The sequence below is a fragment of the Alligator mississippiensis genome, chromosome 8 (assembly GCF_030867095.1).
Source record: "Alligator mississippiensis isolate rAllMis1 chromosome 8, rAllMis1, whole genome shotgun sequence".
Classification (NCBI taxonomy): Eukaryota; Metazoa; Chordata; order Crocodylia; family Alligatoridae; genus Alligator; species Alligator mississippiensis.
This window is the reverse complement of record NC_081831.1, coordinates 4,520,369-4,538,780: the sequence shown is the minus strand read 5'-3', so window position 1 is coordinate 4,538,780 and position 18,412 is coordinate 4,520,369. Positions and strand designations below refer to the sequence as shown.

Here is an 18,412-nt window from a genome sequence, read left to right as displayed (position 1 = left end):
GTCCTTGAGACACTTGTTTGCTTTCGAGCTGACAACCTCCTCCATTCATCCGGGACAGCTTAGTGGGACAGGGAAGATTGATGATCCAGATGAAAAAGATACCCATGGCTGCTGGAACAGATATTTTTAGCAGCCTATTGTCTAGTTAATCAAGTTAGCAGATGCACAGGCATTCTCGTTGGGCAAGGATCTTGCAAAACCCAGAGGGTAGGGTGGCCATCATAGAGGACAGTCCAGTTTTCTGCTACTCTATTGATACGAAACCCAACGCCTTTATTTTTCTCTTGATCAGTTCTCTTGAAGAAAAAAAATAGAGGACATAAAGGCACTGGGTTTCATATCAATAGAGGACAGAGGAGAACTGGACTGTCCTCTCTGATGGCCACCCTACATAGGGTTGAGATGGGAATATAGGGCTTAGACTCTTCTTTCTGATGCATTGCCCAGGGCTGGTAATCCTTCCTTGTCCTGGTACCTCATAAGCTTGGAGGTGTTGTAAACCACATTTTCCTGATCTACTATCTGGGTTTATTGCTCCGTTTCTTCAGTTGCTAAGATCCTCTCACAACTGAGTTCACAAGCTACTTAGTCAGAGTTGCTGCCAGAAGAAGTAGGAATGACGGCAAACCTCACCGAACTCTGAGACAAATGCAAAATCCACTTCTTTTCTAAGGGTTTCCATGACTATGTGCCCAGTCTCATAGATTCATTCATAAAACACAAAACCCTTGAGGCAGGGCAGGAAAGAGACCACTTGTGTCTGAAACAATGGGAAGTGCTGACATATTGCTCTGACCCATCAGACAGGTGCCGAGATGGGAGATTCTCCATTGCCCTCTACTTGGAGCAATTATTTACCTCAGGTGAGTGTAAAAGCTGCTAAAATAGTGTGATCAACCCTGCTAGTCACAGCTGTAAATGATTGTGTACTTGGCAGGCAATGCAAGCACAGGTTTTTGAAGTGGAATAAAATATTGGCTTCTGGTCCTGGCAGCTCTTGAAACCATGGCTGCTAAAGTCATAACTGGAACCCAGGCAGGGAAAAATCCAGCTGCCTAGCACGCCGAGTGTTGTGACTTCAAGGTCGAGGTTGTCCTGACCTGATCCTCATAATAGTCACAGGGTCTACAGCATTTTATTCTAGGCACAGAGGCTTGTGAGATGCTAATCCTGTTGTTGACCCAGGACGTAGGGTTAGGTCATTGAGTTGTGGGCTCTGGACTCCCAAACCCTGCTATCGATCTTCTGCTTTTACAGAACCTGCTTCTGCCTGATGGGAGGTTGGGGAGGGCTCGTCTAGATGTGGTGGTTAATTCACATTTAGGTGGAGTGTGAACACACTGGCTAAGCACTAGTTGAAAGAGCCCAGAGAGCTTTGATTCACCCTTGTGTACAAGGACACTGGACTTGGCATATTCTTTGCAAGCAAACAGGGTTATACCAAGAAAGCCCCTTTCTCCTCCAAGTGAGAATAACATGCTACACCTTGAATTTTGGCTAACTGCTTAGGTCTGCACCACACAAACTTTACCATCTGCTTTTGGAGCAGGATCATCACATATTAGTGGGAGTCCCTCTGAATCCTGCTGGGGCAGTAGGGAAAAGCTGAACTTGAATCCTCAAGCTATGGAGCTGCTGGTTGCTGCAGCCTTTCCTACAAACTGCCCAATGCACCAGGGACTCGAATGGCTGAGAATCGGCACCCTGTTCCCACACAGCCACCCTAGGATGGGCTCTGCAGTGCTGGGCTGGGCGAGTTCAGCAAAACTTCTCAACCAGGTGTCCCTCCTCAGTGTTAATGGAAAAGCTTCTTAACAAATTGTTAGGTCTTTGGAGGGCATTTCTATTGTGTTTGCTGAGAACTGGATAAAACAGGTTGCTGTTTCACAAAGCAGTCTGAGTGGTTGCTTATCTAACTTTTAAATGGCTCAGTTTACTCTGCTTTACCTTTGTCCAATAACCATCATAGTTCAGCAATGAGAAAACTTGGAATCCATCATCTCTCTGTTTTTCAACTAGATGAGTCAGGGTTGAGTAGCTCGTGGCAGCGAGTTTTGGCTCCATCCAAGGAAATGCTGTGAACATGAGGTACAAAGTCCAGGACTGTGATTCTAAGAGCCCCCTTCTTGAGTTATTGATTAAATGATTACAGGGTTTTTTTTGTGGCTAAATTATTAAGTGATGGGGCAAAAGTCAAGCAAAATGTATAGCTGAATGGAGTGGAGACGAAGCAGGTTATTTCTGGGCTCTTCCCCTGCCAACACCTCCTCCTGGAGGAGGATCCTAACGTGTTTCCCCAGGCAGAACGCTAATTGATACTGACTGGCCAAATGATTACTTATTGCTGTTACCTGGTGTTGTGGTAGGGCAAGAGTCACTGGGTGCTGCAAAAGCACAGAACAAAGTGGTGCTCCCTACTCCCAAAAAGCTTATGTTTACAAGTTTAATTTATTCCCCACAAGTACTTTATTGCATAGGTACTTCATAGACACAGAGTTGATGGGACTGGGACATACTTTTGCACTGAAATGTTGCTGGGAGATGGTCTCTTGTTCTTGCAGAGGTTGCCCGAAGACAGACCTCAGCACAATCTCACAGATTCTGCAAAGTGATGTGCTACTGTGTAGAGTAGGGCTGTGCAAACGATGGTATCCTCCTCAAACTGGCTTTACTTTTGCTGCCAGATTAACTGGCAATGAAGTAGTTAGCAATGCAGAGGCTGAAACTGGTATCAGGCATCAAGGTTTAGCACTTGGAGCAATGGTTTTCAGGCTCTTTGCAGGAAAAAAGTGCTGCGATAGACCAGGGCTATACAAGGGCTTTGCTCCACAGCAGGAACATCTAGAAACACTCTTTTTCCTTTTCTTTTCTTTTTTTTTTTTTTGCAGGGTCCTGCATAGTGCTGAAAAGAGTGTAACACTGCCTGGCTCCAGCTAGGTTATGGAAGAAAGAGTCTATTCAGGGAGCTGTAGGACTCACTAATTTTCCTGCTCTCAACGTGTGTGAAATCCGCTAGGCAAAGGAAGGAAATGCAGGCCTCAGGGCATAAACACGCTTTGTTGAAATTGTGGAAGCATCTTCAGTCTTTTAAAATGCAATCAGGCGGTGATGGCAAGGCTGTGACACGGCAGCGGTAGCTGCTAAGATCTGAGCTCCAGGGGCAGGAGTTGGAGCAGCCAGCACGCTCAGACACAACCAGGCCTTCATCGAGGCATGTGCATGTACACACGCAGGCGCACACACATGCACACATCACTGTGATCCGGTTCCCCCGATCATTTGTCATCCCACCCTTCCCCTCGGAGGTCTCTGAGGAAGAGCAGGCCTCCTTTGAGGAGATAAATATAGCCGTAAACAAGAAAACAGGATGCGTCCGCCAGCGATTTAAAAACAAACAGGCAGGGACAGCAATTCTCCGCCGTCCCGGTCGGCCGGACTCTGTTGCGAACATGCTTTGCTTCCCTTCTGGAGTATCATGTGCATCGCTTCCCACCGGGCTCGGAGATAACCGCTCCATCCTGCTGTCTAAATCAATTAAACCTTACTTCTGAAAGCAGAGGGGCATCCAAGATCTTACTGCGGGGACGGGAATGTAAGCAAAGGGGAGCACGTGAAAACAGCCCCCAAATCTCTCGACGGGCACTAGAGATGAATGTCAGAGGCCACCTCCTCACTGTTTGCTCTGTGGGTTTGGCATCTAGTAGCTGTAGCCTGTTGTGTCTTGTCACTGCGTTTGGGGAAAACCCACAGGATGTCATGCTGCGGGGAAGGCTTGCATGGCTTTGCCCCACCACCGAGCATCTTCAGCAATTAGGAGGCACGAATTGCTGTCAGGGTCAGGGTCGTGGCACAGCAGCAGGGAGCCTGAAGAGGAAGCTTGCCGTGTTTGCAATGTGCAGTGCCTGTTCTGCGGCTTGCTGGAGGACTGGGCTGCCAGGAAAGAGGGAGTTGAAGTGGTGTGTGGCCAAACAGCATGTGCGCTTGACTGCTGAGAAATGAGATTGGGAACCAAAATAAGAGAGGAAACAGCCCTGGTGCGCTCCCATCCTGCGAGCTCCTCAAGCATCCAGGACAGGAAAGAGGAGCAATAGTAGATGCAGCTCCAGGCTCATGCTTAGCAACAGGGTGGGAAAGCAAATAAAAAATCTAGGATGTTTAAGCAGAACCAGGGAAAAACTGACTCATTCATTGACAGAAAGGAAGGAGCCTGTGCCTGGAACTGCCTTGCGGCCACTTGATTCAAGGGCAGGTGCCGTGGCTGATTGAGACCACCTGTGAGGCAGGTTTGCTGGTCTCCCCCTTATCCTTTGCTTCTCAAGCACATTGATTTGCAGTCCAGCTGAAGCAGCTCAGGAGTGTGGCTGCTCTGAGCAGCTGGGTCGTGCTCTGCAGGCCAGTACAGATGTGCAGGTAGTGCCTGACCCGTGTCCTGCCCCTGCGTGACGGTACCTCTGGGAAGCTCCCGTGTCAGAGGTCACTTAGCTGGGGAGTGGCCTGTGGGAGGAAGGCTGCTTGCAGTCTCCTCTTCCTCTCCATAAGAGCTGTGTGACTGAACCCATCACTTTGTTTGCTGCACGATATATCTTGAACCTGCTCTGATTGCTGACCGTAGGAGGGCAGACATGTTTATGGGCCAGGTTATCGGTAACAACTGAGCAACTTTGGACTTCTTGCAACTTGCTGAAGGTGGCTTCCAGAGCAAAGGGCTCCAGAGGCAAGGGGAGAGCCAGGCCTCTGCGTTGCACAGCTCTTGTTTCAGGAGCAGACTTTGGGTAGGGAAGCCTGTTCTCCAGACCGAGGGCCTTTTTCCCTGGCAGGTATACCATGCCCTGAGTCGCAGTCCCCAGCTGTGGCTTCCCAAGCTGCAGGTGCTGAAAGTTTTGTGCAGGAGAGATCTCAGCCCCATGTCAAGGGGGCTGTGAATGATAGAGGATAGAGAGCACCTTGCTTGGTTGCCTCTCTGCCATCAGCGTGCTGATCTTCAGCAGAGCTGGGAGTCAAGCCCAGGTCTCTTGGACCCAGCCCAGTGCCCTATCTATCCACTGGTGACCTTCTGTGATTCTTCTCCCTGCAGTAGACATTAGGAAAGGCCTTTGTTTTCCATCACCACTCCACTTCCCCTCCAGTCTTGCTTTCCTGTGTCTGCCCATGCGATCCCCCTTCCTCCAAACCAGCAGGCTAAACACACTTCCTGTCTTTCCCATTTAGGAAAAGCGAACGCCCGTTCTTCCTGTACCTGGCTCTTGCTCATATGCACGTGCCCTTGGTAATTGCTCAGCCACCATCCTGCTCGTCAGTCAGGGAGGTATACAGAGCCAGCTTGAGGGAGATGGATGCTTTCGTGGGACGGCTGAAAGAGGAGATCGACAGCTCCCAGGAGGAAAACACACTTCTTTGGTTCACAGGTGAAGCCATAAAACCACTTGCTCTGATGGCAGATCAGCTAGATAACAGAGATTCACCCAGGCAGAAAAAAAGGAGCAGTCAGATGGCATCTGCCTTTTTTTTTTTAAAGCTTTGGGGCAGCATTTCCTAGCTTAGGGATCATAACCCTGAGGGGGACTGTGAGCCCAAAGGACACTCAATTGAAGGGTGGGGCCTAGAAATAGAAGTGGGGTCACCAGCAGGAAAGTTTGGGCACTGCTCTTAGGCATTAAGTACCTAAATGACACCTAATTGGTCTTGGTGGCCTCGATCACATCCTCTGCAAAGGGTGAATTGCATCCTCCAGGACGCTACTTCTGTTTCCTGTAGAAACAGCGCTAAAGCAAGAGGCCAAGCCCTGCCCTCAAATGTGCTGATCTGCTCTGGGGTTTCAGCCATGGTGTTGGAGAGGCTTCACCCCCAGAGCAGGTCAACATATTTGAGGGGCAAGGCTTGGCCTATTGCTTTCACACTGTTTCTACGGGAAACAGAGAAGTAGTGTCTTGAAGGATGGGATTCGCCCTGTGCAGAGGATGTGAACACTTAGGTGCCACTTAGGTACTTCATGCCTAAAAGCAGCGGTTCCTCAGCTCCAAATAGCCCTTTTGGTCCCCTCACAATCTTTAGTAAGTCCCTTTGCCTTACTCTTCTGTAGACCTGGCAAAGACATCGACAAGGAGGTCCGAGGCAGGACAATCTTGTGTCATCCCCAGTATGAGAGAGACAGCATGGGATCGGCAATAAAGCCCACCCGGCTGAATGGGGTTGCAGGCAGCCAGGGAGCGATGCACAAGGGCAAGAAGGGCAGTAAGCACAATATAGACCAAAGAGGCCCGGTTGGCTATACACCCAGAACCAGATTGATGAAAAGGCTGAATATTTCTGGCCGTGGGTTAGATGCATGAGAATCCACTGAGACTGATGCCCCTGAAGAACTGGCTCCCAAGCTAAACCTTGGAAGGCTTTTTCCCCCTGGTCTCATCCTGAATTTAGGGGTTTTCTTATATATATGTGTGTGCGTATTGCAAGGGATGAAACAGAGGCCAGGGTCGTCACACATTTTCCTCCACATGCTCTTTTTGGAGCAGGTCCTGCCGGGCATCCCCACCCATTGGGCAGTCTGCTATTCGAGAGCATGGCGATGCCTACATAGGTCAGATTCACCCACCTTGGCATGGTCTCAGAGAGGCTTGAATTCCCTTCACACATCATCCTCAGGCCCTGGGACAGAACAGCAGGGCTGTTCTCTTCTGTCAGGTCCTGAAAGCATCCCCTCCATCAGGCAGCTTGTTTTCCACCCCAATTCACCAAGTCGCCGGCATTAGACAGGGTGAATGAACCTGGGCGTCACAAATGAAACCTCAAAATCCTCATCAATTAAAAAGCCCAATGCCACTCCTGCTGAGAAGCCTCCCTAATGAGGACATCTTGCTCCGCCGTCGTCCAGAGGACAGGAACTGCTCTGCGGCTCATTAAAGCCAAACAGCTGATCTGTTTTTGCCTTCCGCTCCCTGCCTGAGCTTCATTTGCTTATGTGAAAGTTCGGCCCTCTCCATGGCCTTGTCATTTGAAAATAACCTCTGGGATTGAAAACTTGGTCTGCCCCCCAACTCTGCTGGCCGGAGCATCTGATGAAAGAAGATCTCTTTGCGTGATAGAGAGGAGAAGGGATGTGTGAGGCTCCCAAAGAGCAGGCCCAGAAACCCTCCCTCTCTTCCACAAACTTCAGTAAAGTCTTCTCCTGCACCCTGGGATGGGGAGAGGCCACCAGACAATCTGCTCAATAAAAGCTCGTGAGTCTGGGTCCAATTTGGGTGAAAATACGGAGTAGGTCTTGATGGAGCTGGTCCAGATAGATGCCAGGGGTTAGAGACTGGCCTTTTCCTCTGTCTTTGAGATCAGACCTGTTTCTCAGGTTTCAGCCGCTGCCTGTCTGTTTCTCACGGGGTTGTTTGTCTTTCTTTCCCAGGAGATAACGGTCCGTGGGCGCAGAAGTGCGAGCTTGCAGGGAGTGTCGGCCCATTCATCGGCACGTGGCAGCGACAGCGAGGTGAGGGCTGCTGCAGCTCACGTGGCTCCTGCCTTTGTGGCCATTTTACACAACATACTGAGAGCAGGGAAGGGAGGTATCCTGCCATGGCATAAATGCTGGGGTACGTGTTCAGAGCTGCCACAAATGATTTACCCCCAGGCCTCCAAACACATCTGTTTCCTTGCCTTTAGGGGAGACCAGCACCTGTTCAATGGCGGGTATTTTCCTAAAAACACCCTGGGGCTGCATTAAAATAGTCTGTGGACATCTCCTGCAGGGGCTTCTCCCAGGTTGTGGCCTCACTCACACAGAGCTGCTTGTACCTCTTAGAGGTAGTGTGTCAGGGGTGTGCAGACTCAGGCACGCAACTCATGTTTTCAGGCTTTTCCCATGCATGTAACTAAAAAACAAGAGTCTGATCTTGCATGACTGCAGGGGCTGGGGGCTTAGGCTTGGGCTGGGTAGCGCTCATACCTCAGCCGGGCCCTGACAGACAAGACAATGCTCCAAGATCTATAAATAAGATCTCTTTTATGACTCTGCTCAGAGTAACTTGGGTTTACTATCCTCATGGTTGTGAGCTCCAAGTCTTCCTGTGAGAATCAAAGAGCCTTGAAAGACTTTGGTAAATTTAAGGACTTTAAAGATATGTTGGGAGACCCCAAATCTAAATCTGTGGGGGGCTTTTTTGCTTTTTCTGGCCATGCCGTCTGCATGGTGGTTTGGTTATTTAAGTGCAAGCAGCCAGAAGCGTGCATGAATCAGACTTTTTCCACTTCTGCTTGTCTTGCACGCTCCGTGTGTGCAATGGGTCATGTTTCCCCATTTGCTCTAGGCCAGAGAGGGAAGAGCGGGTTGAGCTGAGCCAAGACAGCATCTCTTTCCTCCTCTGCTACCAGACACCTTCCAGCTATAGTAAGGGCCTGGAAGAGATTGACTTAGGGACGCTGAGAAAAGCCTGTCCTGGGACTGGCGGGCCAAATAATCTGCTCTCCTCTTCCTGGTCTCTGTAAAACCCATGCAGTTTTGGTTTGGAGTATTTTGGTTCTTTAAAAAATCATCCTCTAGCCCTCATCCTCCAATAAGGAAAGTGGGATTTTGATGCTTTTGTTACCTAGTAAACAATAAATCTTAGCAAAACCATGGCCAGCTCTTGAGCAACTCCATTAACAAATTGGTACAAGCAGTTCAGTATCTACAAATAACCCTACACTAGCAAGCCAGTGCCAACAGGCTACTGCTTGTAAACACCCCTACAATAACTAACCAGGCTGTAAGCATCTGGGAAGGAAATACGGTAAGGAAATGCATTTGATGTTTAGGTTTCTAGAGGTGTCTATAAACCTCGGTAGGAGCAACCAGTTTTTAATGTCCCTCCTTAAACTTGATGCAAAACATAGGAATATGTGCATGCATTTCAAAGGGAGAAACATGTATTTTTTTTACTGTAATACCTGTATTTTTATTATATAACACTTCCCCCCTTTGGACACTGACCTCTACTGCAGTCCAGCAGACTCTCTTTCTCTCTCTCCTCTATTGCCCATCAATGTAGTATCCGAGCACCTTGACACAAAATGAATGGCAGGAGCAAAGACCCTGCTTTAGGACTATCCTGGAGTCTGTTTGGGAAGCTGTTTCTTAGTTGGCGGGCTTGTCAGTTTTGTGAGTATTGTTCTTATTGGTAAGGAGGCTTGAGTGAGGCCTGGAGGAGACCAGGTGACAAAATAGCCTGGATTATTTCACACTCCCTGGCTTAGATCCTGATCTGGATTTTGGCTGACTCTGATGGGCTGTGGGTTAGGCTCTTGCTGAAGGAGAGCAGCAAACCTGTGAACTCTGCCCCTCTCAGGCTCTCTGGCCATGGTATCTATTGCATCTGTGTCTCTGGAACGGCTAGTGCTGCCGTGGAGCATTGACACGTCTGTGGTTTTGTAGCTGACACGTCAAGTGTACGTGCAGTACCAGGTAGGACAGGAAGCACTGGAGTCATTTTCTTCCCTCTAAGGGACTCTCAGAGTTGTTTTCTGGTGTCCTTCACGCTTCGTTTCGAGTGAACACCCAGCGTGTAGAGCAGGGCTGTCTTCCAGCTGGAAAAGCCCCATGTTTAACCTATCGAAGGGATGGATGTGCTGTTTTCTTCCTTGAAATCGAACATTCAGTTCCCACCGCTCCCTGGTTTTCCCAGGAATCCTTGACCTTTGTCATTTGATGCAGTAATGCAATTGCATAATCTTTATGGAGAGAAATCCCTGGCTTATTTTTCATGCGTTTCACTGGTGTTTACTTCTGAGCAAGTCACAGTTAGCCTGGCAGAAGGCAGCTGCAGCTTCCTGTGTATCTAAAGAGACCACACTTTGCAAAGTAGGTGAGCGTTGCTTTGGTTCCCTGCTCTTGACTCATCGTGGGCTCGCACACAACTTGCTGGCTCTCTGTGCCTAGATTAACCCAGCTATAAACTGAGTGCAGGCAGGGCCTCACTGTGCCTAGATTAACCCAGCTATAAGCTTAGTGCCAGCAGGGCCTTGTTTTGGTTGGACTGTGAAGAATAAATACAAAATGTCCCAGGAGCGGTGCTTACTATAATCTGTACCTGCATGTTGATGTGACTTTGCAATAATTATTGGCCGTGGTGTTCTGTTTTTTATGGTGTCTAAATGTAGTCAAGGTGCTTTTACAGTGTAGATGGAGCCAAACTAGAATCAAATAGGGTACAACTATTAGTATTTGATATGTATGTGCATGTGATTTAATGACGTATGTGCGTGTGTGTAAAATTACAATAATCGTTAGAGGTTCCTACCGAGCTTGGGCCCCCGCTGTACCAGCCACTGTACAGACACTTCATAAAAGATGGACAAACAGAGACAGACAAAGCGTGGAAGAGGAAACAGCGAAGGGAAGTGGCTTGCCAGAGGTCACACAGCAGGTCAGCAATGCTGGGAGTAGGCTTTTTGTCTGAGTCGCTGTCCAGCACCGTGCGCAGCATACTTTTGGGAGGGTGATCTGCACTGGGAACAGCGAGTTACTTGGGATCATCCCGAAGTGGTGAAAAATGACCCCTGGTGTTGCCTGGGCACCATGACTTCTGCAAGGTTCCCAATGTCCTCAACCCTCAAGAAAGCTGCAGCAGGGTGAATTTGTCTTGGAGCACAGGCCCTTTTTGTGTCAGAGTGAGCATCTCTGCTTTGCCTTTGCCCGGGAAAATGTGCCGGACTAGCGTGTTGCTGTGTGTGTGCCCGAAAGCTGTGCAAGCAACAGGATACATCTTACCTGGGAAGTGTCTTTGGATTGTTTTGTGCCTCTGCAAATGATCTGTGTTTCTCCTCCTCCCTTCCCCCCATGGTGCCTTTGGCCCCTGTTATGTTGGATGAGCATCTCACACATATCTGCATTTTGCACCAGGTCATTCTGTAGCCTGGGAGCTGAAGCAGAGAGCCTGGGTGAGTTGCCTCGGGTGACCCAGGGAACTGAAATGGGCTTTTGCAGATCCCCGGGTTGTAAGCACTGACTCACTCTTCCCTTCTAGATACGGGAGCAATTCTCCTAGGTTTCTTAGGAAATAAATTAGGGGCTAATCAAGTTACAGTGGCACCAGGGGAGTGGTTGATATTATCAGCTGTTCTTTCTTAAGGAAGCAGTCCCGGCAGGTTTGTGCTGTTATAAAAGCTTCAGCAGTTGGAAGGCAACAGCTTTCATGTACTTAAAGTTGTTTCCAGCTGGTACCATATCTACATGCATTGTACACACACACCCAGAGCCAGCCCTGAAGGCCTCAGCGTGGAACAAAACAGAATTTGCATTTACAGTGAGCTGTTCAAAATCAATTAAAATATTTCCTGTGTGTGTTCTTCTCACACAACATCAAAGGTTCATGGACACAGAGTAACTCCAGCAACCTGGCTTTGAAAGCAGCACAGCATCAGTGTAGGGGAGAAATGAAAGGCATCAGCCCAACGCCAACATTTTTGTTAAAAAGGCTTGACATGGGAAATACAGCTAACCCATGCCTCACCCATTTAAAAAAATCCCTTTGTTTTTTTCTGACCCAGCATTGGCTTTCTAATTAAATCTTCCTCCTTTGTTTATAGACTAATGTATTGCGTCTCTGGAGCTCTGAATAGCTCCTTTGTTTCGGAAATGCTTGGATCATAAGATTGTTCTTTCTCCCTGTTAATGAAAAGCTCCTTTGCAGCAGGATGCTGAACACATGCTTTCTCTCTTACAGGTGGGAGCTCAGCAAAGCAAACCACTTGGGAAGGGGGACATCGCGTTCCAGCACTGGCATACTGGCCTGGCAAGATCCCTGCAAATGTGACAAGTGCTGCTCTGTTGAGGTAGGAGAGCCTGAGTGTTGACCTTTGGCAGTGCCTTGTTCTGCAGGCCAAGATTTAATGACCCCATTCAAGCACTGGACTCAGGGAACAGATGCACGTAATCACACCACTCAGTTGGAATTGCACCCCCCACCCTCGCCCCCACTAACCTCAGAGCTGCTTTTGTGGCCGGTATGCTTTTAAGTAATTTAGTCAAGAAGCAGGTGTGTTCCTGGGCAGGTTTAAAGGACACCCTGCCACTTTACAAGTGATAAATGCAACTTTGCAAATAAGAGGATTATCTTAATTTAAGCACTAATGACTCTTGTTGGTTATCTAAAGCCTTGTTGCAAGACTCTGTACTTTAGCCTGCTCAGTCCTGTGGGATTTAATGATTCAGCAAATAAGTGTTTGAAAGCCTTTTTTGTGCACCGGGTGGATATGCTTGAAGGGCTCTAGGAACATTTATCTCTCCTCACAATGTCTGAGTGCTTCCCATTAATTAAGAGATGACGATGTTCCGTCTCCAAGTGCAGGGCTTGTGGTTTGTGAATGACTGTGCAGAGCGGGTGCAGCGGCTGTGGGAAAGCCTGGTTCAAATGGTGGGTTCTGCTTTTGGTTTGCAAGGAGGCTCAGCTGGAACGTCTCCAATTTCTCCTAGAAGAGAGGTCCATGCTCGCAGTTTCCTGGCTGCCTGCTGTCACCATGCCTCTCCTGGGGACATGCTGCTGTGCAGACTGGGGGGTCTCTCCACACTGGGGTCTCTCAGGGAGTGTCTGCCCTGCCTCTGCAATGCTCTGCAGAGCATCCCCCAAGAAGCACAGCCCTCCCCTGCCTCTGCACGGTCCTGACAGATAACTTTTTTGCTTGGAGGAAGGAGAAGGCAGGCTCCATGCCAGGGTGCATTTGGGCAGACACTTCTGTCTGGCCCCATGCTGGACACTCAGTTAGATCCTGAATGACACACGGTGAAGGGCTGCAGGTCATAGATGTCATGGTTGGTAGGGTTGGAAGGGACCTCAGTAGGTCATCGAGTTCAACCCCCTGGCCTGGGCAGGAAAGAGCGCTGGGGTCAGATGATCCCAGCCAGGTGCTTGTCCAGCCTCTTCTTGAAGACCCCCAAGGTAGAGGAGAGCATCACCTCCCTTGGAAGCCCATTCCAGATTCTGGCAACCCTCACCATAAAGACATTTGTCCTAATGTCCAACCTAAATCTGTTTTCCGTCAGTTTATGGCCATTGTTCCTAGTAACCCCAAGGGGCACCCTGGTAAACAGAGTGTCCCCTATTCCTTGCTGCCCCCCCGATGAATTTGTAGACAGGTACAAGATCCCCTCTCAGCCTTATATTGTGGAGGCTGAAGAGATTCAGGTCCTTCAATCTCTCCTTGTAGGATCTTACCTGTAGGCCCATAACCCTACAAGTAGCCTTCCTCTGGACCCTCTCAAGGTTATCCACATCCCTTCTGAAGTGCGGCGCCCAGAACTGGATGCAGTACTCCAACTGCAGCCTGACCAGTGTCGCATAGAGGGGGAGCATCACCTCCCTGCACCTGCTCGTGATGCACCTGGTAATGCATGAAAGAGTGAGGTTGGCTTTGCTCATCCCTTCGTCACACTGACGACTCGTGTTCATTTTGGAGTCAACTCTGACTCCGAGATCCCTTTCTGCTGCTGTGCTGCTGAGAAGGTCACCTCCCAGCCTATAAGCATGTTGGTGATTCCTCCTCCCTAGATGTAACACTTTGCACTCATCTTTGTTAAACTGCATCCTGTTCTGTTCTGCCCACTTTTCCAACCTGTCCAAATCCACCTGAATCCGCTCCCTACCTTCCAGGGTGTTTACTTTGCCCCATAATTTGGTGTCGTCTGCAAATATGGACAGTGAGCTTTACATGCCTTCATCCAAGTCACTGCTGAAGATATTGAACAGCAGTGGGCCAAGGACCAATCTCCTGGGGAACTCCAGTTTCCAGGTCGAAAACGACCCTCCCCCTGCACGCGCCCCATAAGCCAGTTCTCCACCCACCTGACCGTGGGTGGCAAATCTACACCACAATCGCCTAATTGGTTTATAAGAATGGGATGCAATGCTGTATCAAAGGCCTTTTTAAAATCCAAGTCGATGACATCCACCTTAACTCCTGCATCTAAGCATTTTGTGACCTAGTCCTAGAAAGAAACAAGGTTAGGTCATTCATCTCCTGCAATGCAGGGGCAGCCCTGGCATTTGTCCTTCTGCTGAGGCCCAGCAAGGGAACCTTGTCAGGGCACCCCTGAGACACAGCATCCCTGGGGTTGATCCTTGCTAGAGGCCACAGTCAATGTCTATGGCTGTCTCCGTTCTGGTTTGAAACAGAATCGCCACCTCTGTCCCTTCCTTTCAGCACCATCTAGGTCTGGCTGCTTAGGGAGCACCAGAAAGATCAAATCAAACCCCAGGAGGCTGCATGTCTGATCTCTGGTCCCTTCCTTTGATAGGAAGCTCTTTCCTTCTTGGCCCATAGTTTCAGGGCTGTCGCTGAAAGGCGACAGAAAGGGGGAAGGAGAACCCAGGCCTGCTCTTTGCTCTGGCTTTTGACTCTGGGGCCCTGCCATAGCCAGTTAAGGGCTGTTCTTATAATCCAGTGATCCTCGGCCAGGGTGTGGCAGCACCATGGGGTACCTTGGGATCCTTTCAATGGTGCCGCAAGGTGCCGTGCAATGTTAACACTATTAGGTTGTGCTCTCCAGAGCATTGCATAAGCAGTGCAGACACTCCCGGAGAGACTTCCCAATTTCCACAGCAGCATGTCCCCGGGAGAGACAGGATGATAGCAGACCCAACCATGAATCCACAAGATCTGATCCACAAGATATACCTAGAGATTTCAAATAGAAATCCATTGTGTTAAAATCATTTTGATGTGTTAACTCCCCAAAATTGCACGATTATTTTTCCATAGTCAAAAACCGAGTGAAAACTAAGAGCTGGCATTTTCCAAGGGGCGCTTTGAGTGTAACGAAGGTTGCCCTGAGTCCAACAAGATTGAGAACCACTGTAATAATCCCTGGCAATTGCTATGTGATGGCATCTCTGGCCTCAGTCCTCCTCCCAGCCTGCAGCTGTGGCACTTCTTCTGGTATCCTCCCCACCTGCTGCTGCCTGCCTGCAGCCTTTTGGAACAGCTGGTTCCAGCTCATTCTTCAGTCACAGCTGGGGAAGCTATTTGCTCTCGTGAACTCTTTGTTGGGGGCTTATATAACCCGTCGCAATCCGCTTTTTAGAGAAAGACATTTGTGGTTGTAAAAGAAAGGTTCTGCTATGTCTGATGTGAACTTAGTATCCTCCAGGGCTAGCCTGAGTCAGGAACGGTGTAAAACCCCTACTGCTGGCTGACGGTGTGATTATCCAGTGCATTGCAGTGACCTGGAGAGAGCGCACTGCTGCTTTGACTTGGCCTGGGTCCAGGCCAGCAGGTTTGCCAGCAGCACATTGAGGAGGCTGCCAGAGTCCCAGGGTGTACTGCGTTGTGGAGCAGACAGGCCGGGTGCAGGAACAGGGAGCAGAAGGTGCTTGCAGACTCTCCATCATAAGGTAAAGGTGAAATCCCCCAGGTGCAAACAGCACCAGAGGAGTCCGGCTTTGTGCACTGCTCTGTGACAGCCACTGTCCTTCTTGGGGGCAGCAAGGAGGATCACAGAGCAGCTCCTTCAGTCCGGTGCGAGTTTTGCAGCCGTATGTGAGGGTCCCCTCTTCCTGGACTGACGGGAGCGCAGAGCCTGGCCTGCATCCAGTAATCTCCTGCTCTCTGACGTATCTGGAGCTGGTGTTGATCCTACCTGCGTGGTGCCTGCGGTGAACAAAGCATAAGTGGCCTCAAATGCACTTTGGATGCTTACCCAGAACTGCCGAGGTGGAGTCTGTCTCGGACAAGGAAATTCCAAGTGATCAAGCCCCAGGGAGATTTAATAAAGATCAAACATGTGACAAGCCAACCAGAGGCAGGAAATTACAAGGGATGGGTTGGCAGCCTGTCATCTTTAACCAGCTTTGCTCTGGGCCAAACCTGGAGCAATGGAAATGGTAGTGCAACTCTGGTGAGCATCACTGATGTGCTCTGGTGGCCAAGGGCAGGGGCAGGCGTGGGGGTAGCAGGAGCAGTGAGGAAATGTGCAGCAAAGCAGGGCCTTTCTCATTTGTAGTTGCCCCATCTAATGCACTGGGCACAGGGTCGTGGGACTCGATATCCGCGGTCAGTGCCAGTTCAAGGCTGGGAGCCTGGGAGCCTGGGACACTGTAGCCCCCAGAACAGGTGTAGCAGATTGCCCATGGAGGGAGGCTTGGGAGGCGTCAAAGGTGCAAGCAATGGGATACACGGGACTGCGGTGAGTTTGCAGTGAACCACCACCACCGAGGACTGGAGCAAGCACAGCAGAAAGGAAGGAGGAGGAGAGAAGGGGCCTTTTTAAGGGGGAAAATCAGGAAAAAGGTGATAGGAACAAACCACTTACTCAGAACCACAACAGGGTTTATTTTGAGGGAAGTAGTGGGAACTCAGAAGGACGTCTGAAGACCAGATCCAGGTATCCCAAGCTGGTGATAAAGTGGCTCACTTGATTTGGGCACTTGGAGTACACAGATGCATTGGAAAATGTCAGCTGTTGCCTGGTCCAGATTCCCTCTTTCCTGTGAAGACAGTAAGTGAGCCCATTGCATAAGGGTGAGAGAGGGATGCAGCATCCCACCCACAGCTGGCTGTGATTTCAGTAGGACCTGGAGAGAGGCAGGAGCTGGAGGCCTCTGCTGTAATCATTGCCGTGGAGGAAGGGAAACGGCAGGATATCTACCTCAGGAGGTGTGAACGGCTGGTGACATTGTGGTAGGGGCATGGCATATGTGATCACCTGGCTGTGCTCCAGCTACCTGTCTGCACGCTGCCAACAGAGCAAGCACTGCACAGCGCTGGGGAGGAATCTGCATCCTGGTTGGGACACGCTGGCTGTGGAAATGTGAGCAGTGGATTCAAGTGCTCTCTGCAAGGCAGAGGGTGTGAAAAGGCAAAATGTCCACCTCTACATAAAGCAGCCAGGTTAAAGACATTGCAGTCATGACTGCCTAGGCTCTAGTGTTCCCAGGAGCCTAGGGTGGGGACTGAGAAAGAAATCAGTTGTGCGCAACTGGGAATCCTTGTTGAGGATGGTTGCCCCCACTTCTCCCAGCTCAGTGATGAGATGGAAAGGCTTGGGCGCACGGGTGACATTTAGAAGATGATGTGGAGTGTAATCTCTTAAGGAGCTGATCCTACAGTTTCTGTATATCTGTCATTCACAGTGGTGCAGGATCTTTGTTTGCATAAACCCTGTGGGGTCGGGCCCTTCCTGGGTGATGCCTTCTGCTGTTGAAGCGCCCTCTAGGATGACTCACCTGGAGCAGCCGAGTGACTCAGAAGCCAATCAGGTCACACACACGCTGAGATTGTATAACAAGGGGCACAAACATGATTGGCTCATCCCCCAGGAGCAGGAGGTTTCCAGAATATATAAAGGCCCTGAGGCCAGCCCTAAGATGTCTGCTCAGTGCAGTTCCTCCAGCTTCTTCTCCAATATTGACTCCATGGGCCTGGTTCATAAAGGTTAACCCTGATTTTCCTCTGTGTAATCATGTTTGGGACAGCCCTGCTGACTTAGGGTTGATGGAGGACTATAGTGAATGGGTGCACAGTCCTGGAAAGCAGGTCAGCACCTAACTGGGAAATGCTGTATCTTGTAGACATTTTGCACATACTCGTGCCTCCCTTGTGCCAGTGCAGACTTGCATCTACTGGAACTATGGGGACTGCTCTGCTTAACAGATGTAATGATTCAGTCCTGCTTCAGTGTCTTGACCGATCTCACTGATAAAAAAAAAATAGAGCACTGAAATAGGTGGCTGAAGAAGAGCATGCTCTGAAAAGGAACCTCAACCCCTTTAACTACACACAGGACACGTCTATACATGAATTTATATCCAATTTACTGTGCAGTAAGTGGGTTTAGGCCAACATCTACAAGCGCAGGTTAGTCCCAAGTTGGGCTACACACACAGTGTTGCTATGCAGTAAGGTGTCTACACGTGCATTACTGTGCAGTAACTGGGCATAAATTTGATACCTGCATCAAGGCAGCATAAGTCGCCATATTTACTGTGCAGTACAGGCGTGCATGTGTAGACGCACGCCCATACTGCGCGGTAATTCTCAGTTACTGTGCAGTAAATGTGCACATGTAGATGCACCCACAGAGGAATAGGAAAGGGTGGAGGGGTCCCCAGGTAAACCAGACTGCTGTAGCTTGTGGGAACAGACAGCTGCAGCAAATGGCACCATCACAGACTCAAGCTCCAAGCCCTGGAACTGCTAAGAAGCTGAGGAGGGCTGTGGGGTAAGAAGAGCCAAACAGTTTGAGCAGGAACACCTGGTCCCATCTTCAGAGGCAGTGGCCAGTTGACCAGAAGGGGCAGGGCTGGGCTATAAATAAGCCCAGTCTTTGAGCTGGACTGGCAGTTCATGCCTGCAGGTAATAGGGAAAGGAGTGGAAGGCAGAGCTGAGTGACAGGGAAAAGGCGGTATCCTGGGCAGAGGAGGAATCAAGGCAGCTTCTTATGAGGTTGACAGTCATTAG

At 49.6% G+C, this 18,412-nt stretch overlaps 1 protein-coding gene across 9 annotated transcripts in view; it reads left to right on the top strand.

Annotated features, from left to right (window-relative positions):
- The window catches only part of ARSG (arylsulfatase G), a 92,173-nt gene that overhangs the window by 12,390 nt on the left and 61,371 nt on the right, over positions 1-18,412 (top strand). For 6 of the 9 annotated variants that reach the window (XR_009463786.1, XR_009463787.1, XR_009463784.1 and 3 more), the window contains 4 exons: positions 804-863; positions 5,209-5,405; positions 7,394-7,474; positions 11,685-11,793. Coding sequence is in view for 2 of the 9 variants with exons in the window: in XM_059732034.1 (XP_059588017.1) it covers positions 804-863; positions 5,209-5,405; positions 7,394-7,474; positions 11,685-11,793 (447 nt within the window). In the remaining 7 variants the exon portion in view is untranslated. The remainder of the gene's footprint in view (positions 1-803; positions 864-5,208; positions 5,406-7,393; positions 7,475-11,684; positions 11,794-18,412) is intronic. The other 3 variants (XR_009463790.1, XR_009463789.1, XR_009463788.1) reach the window with 1 other exon arrangement.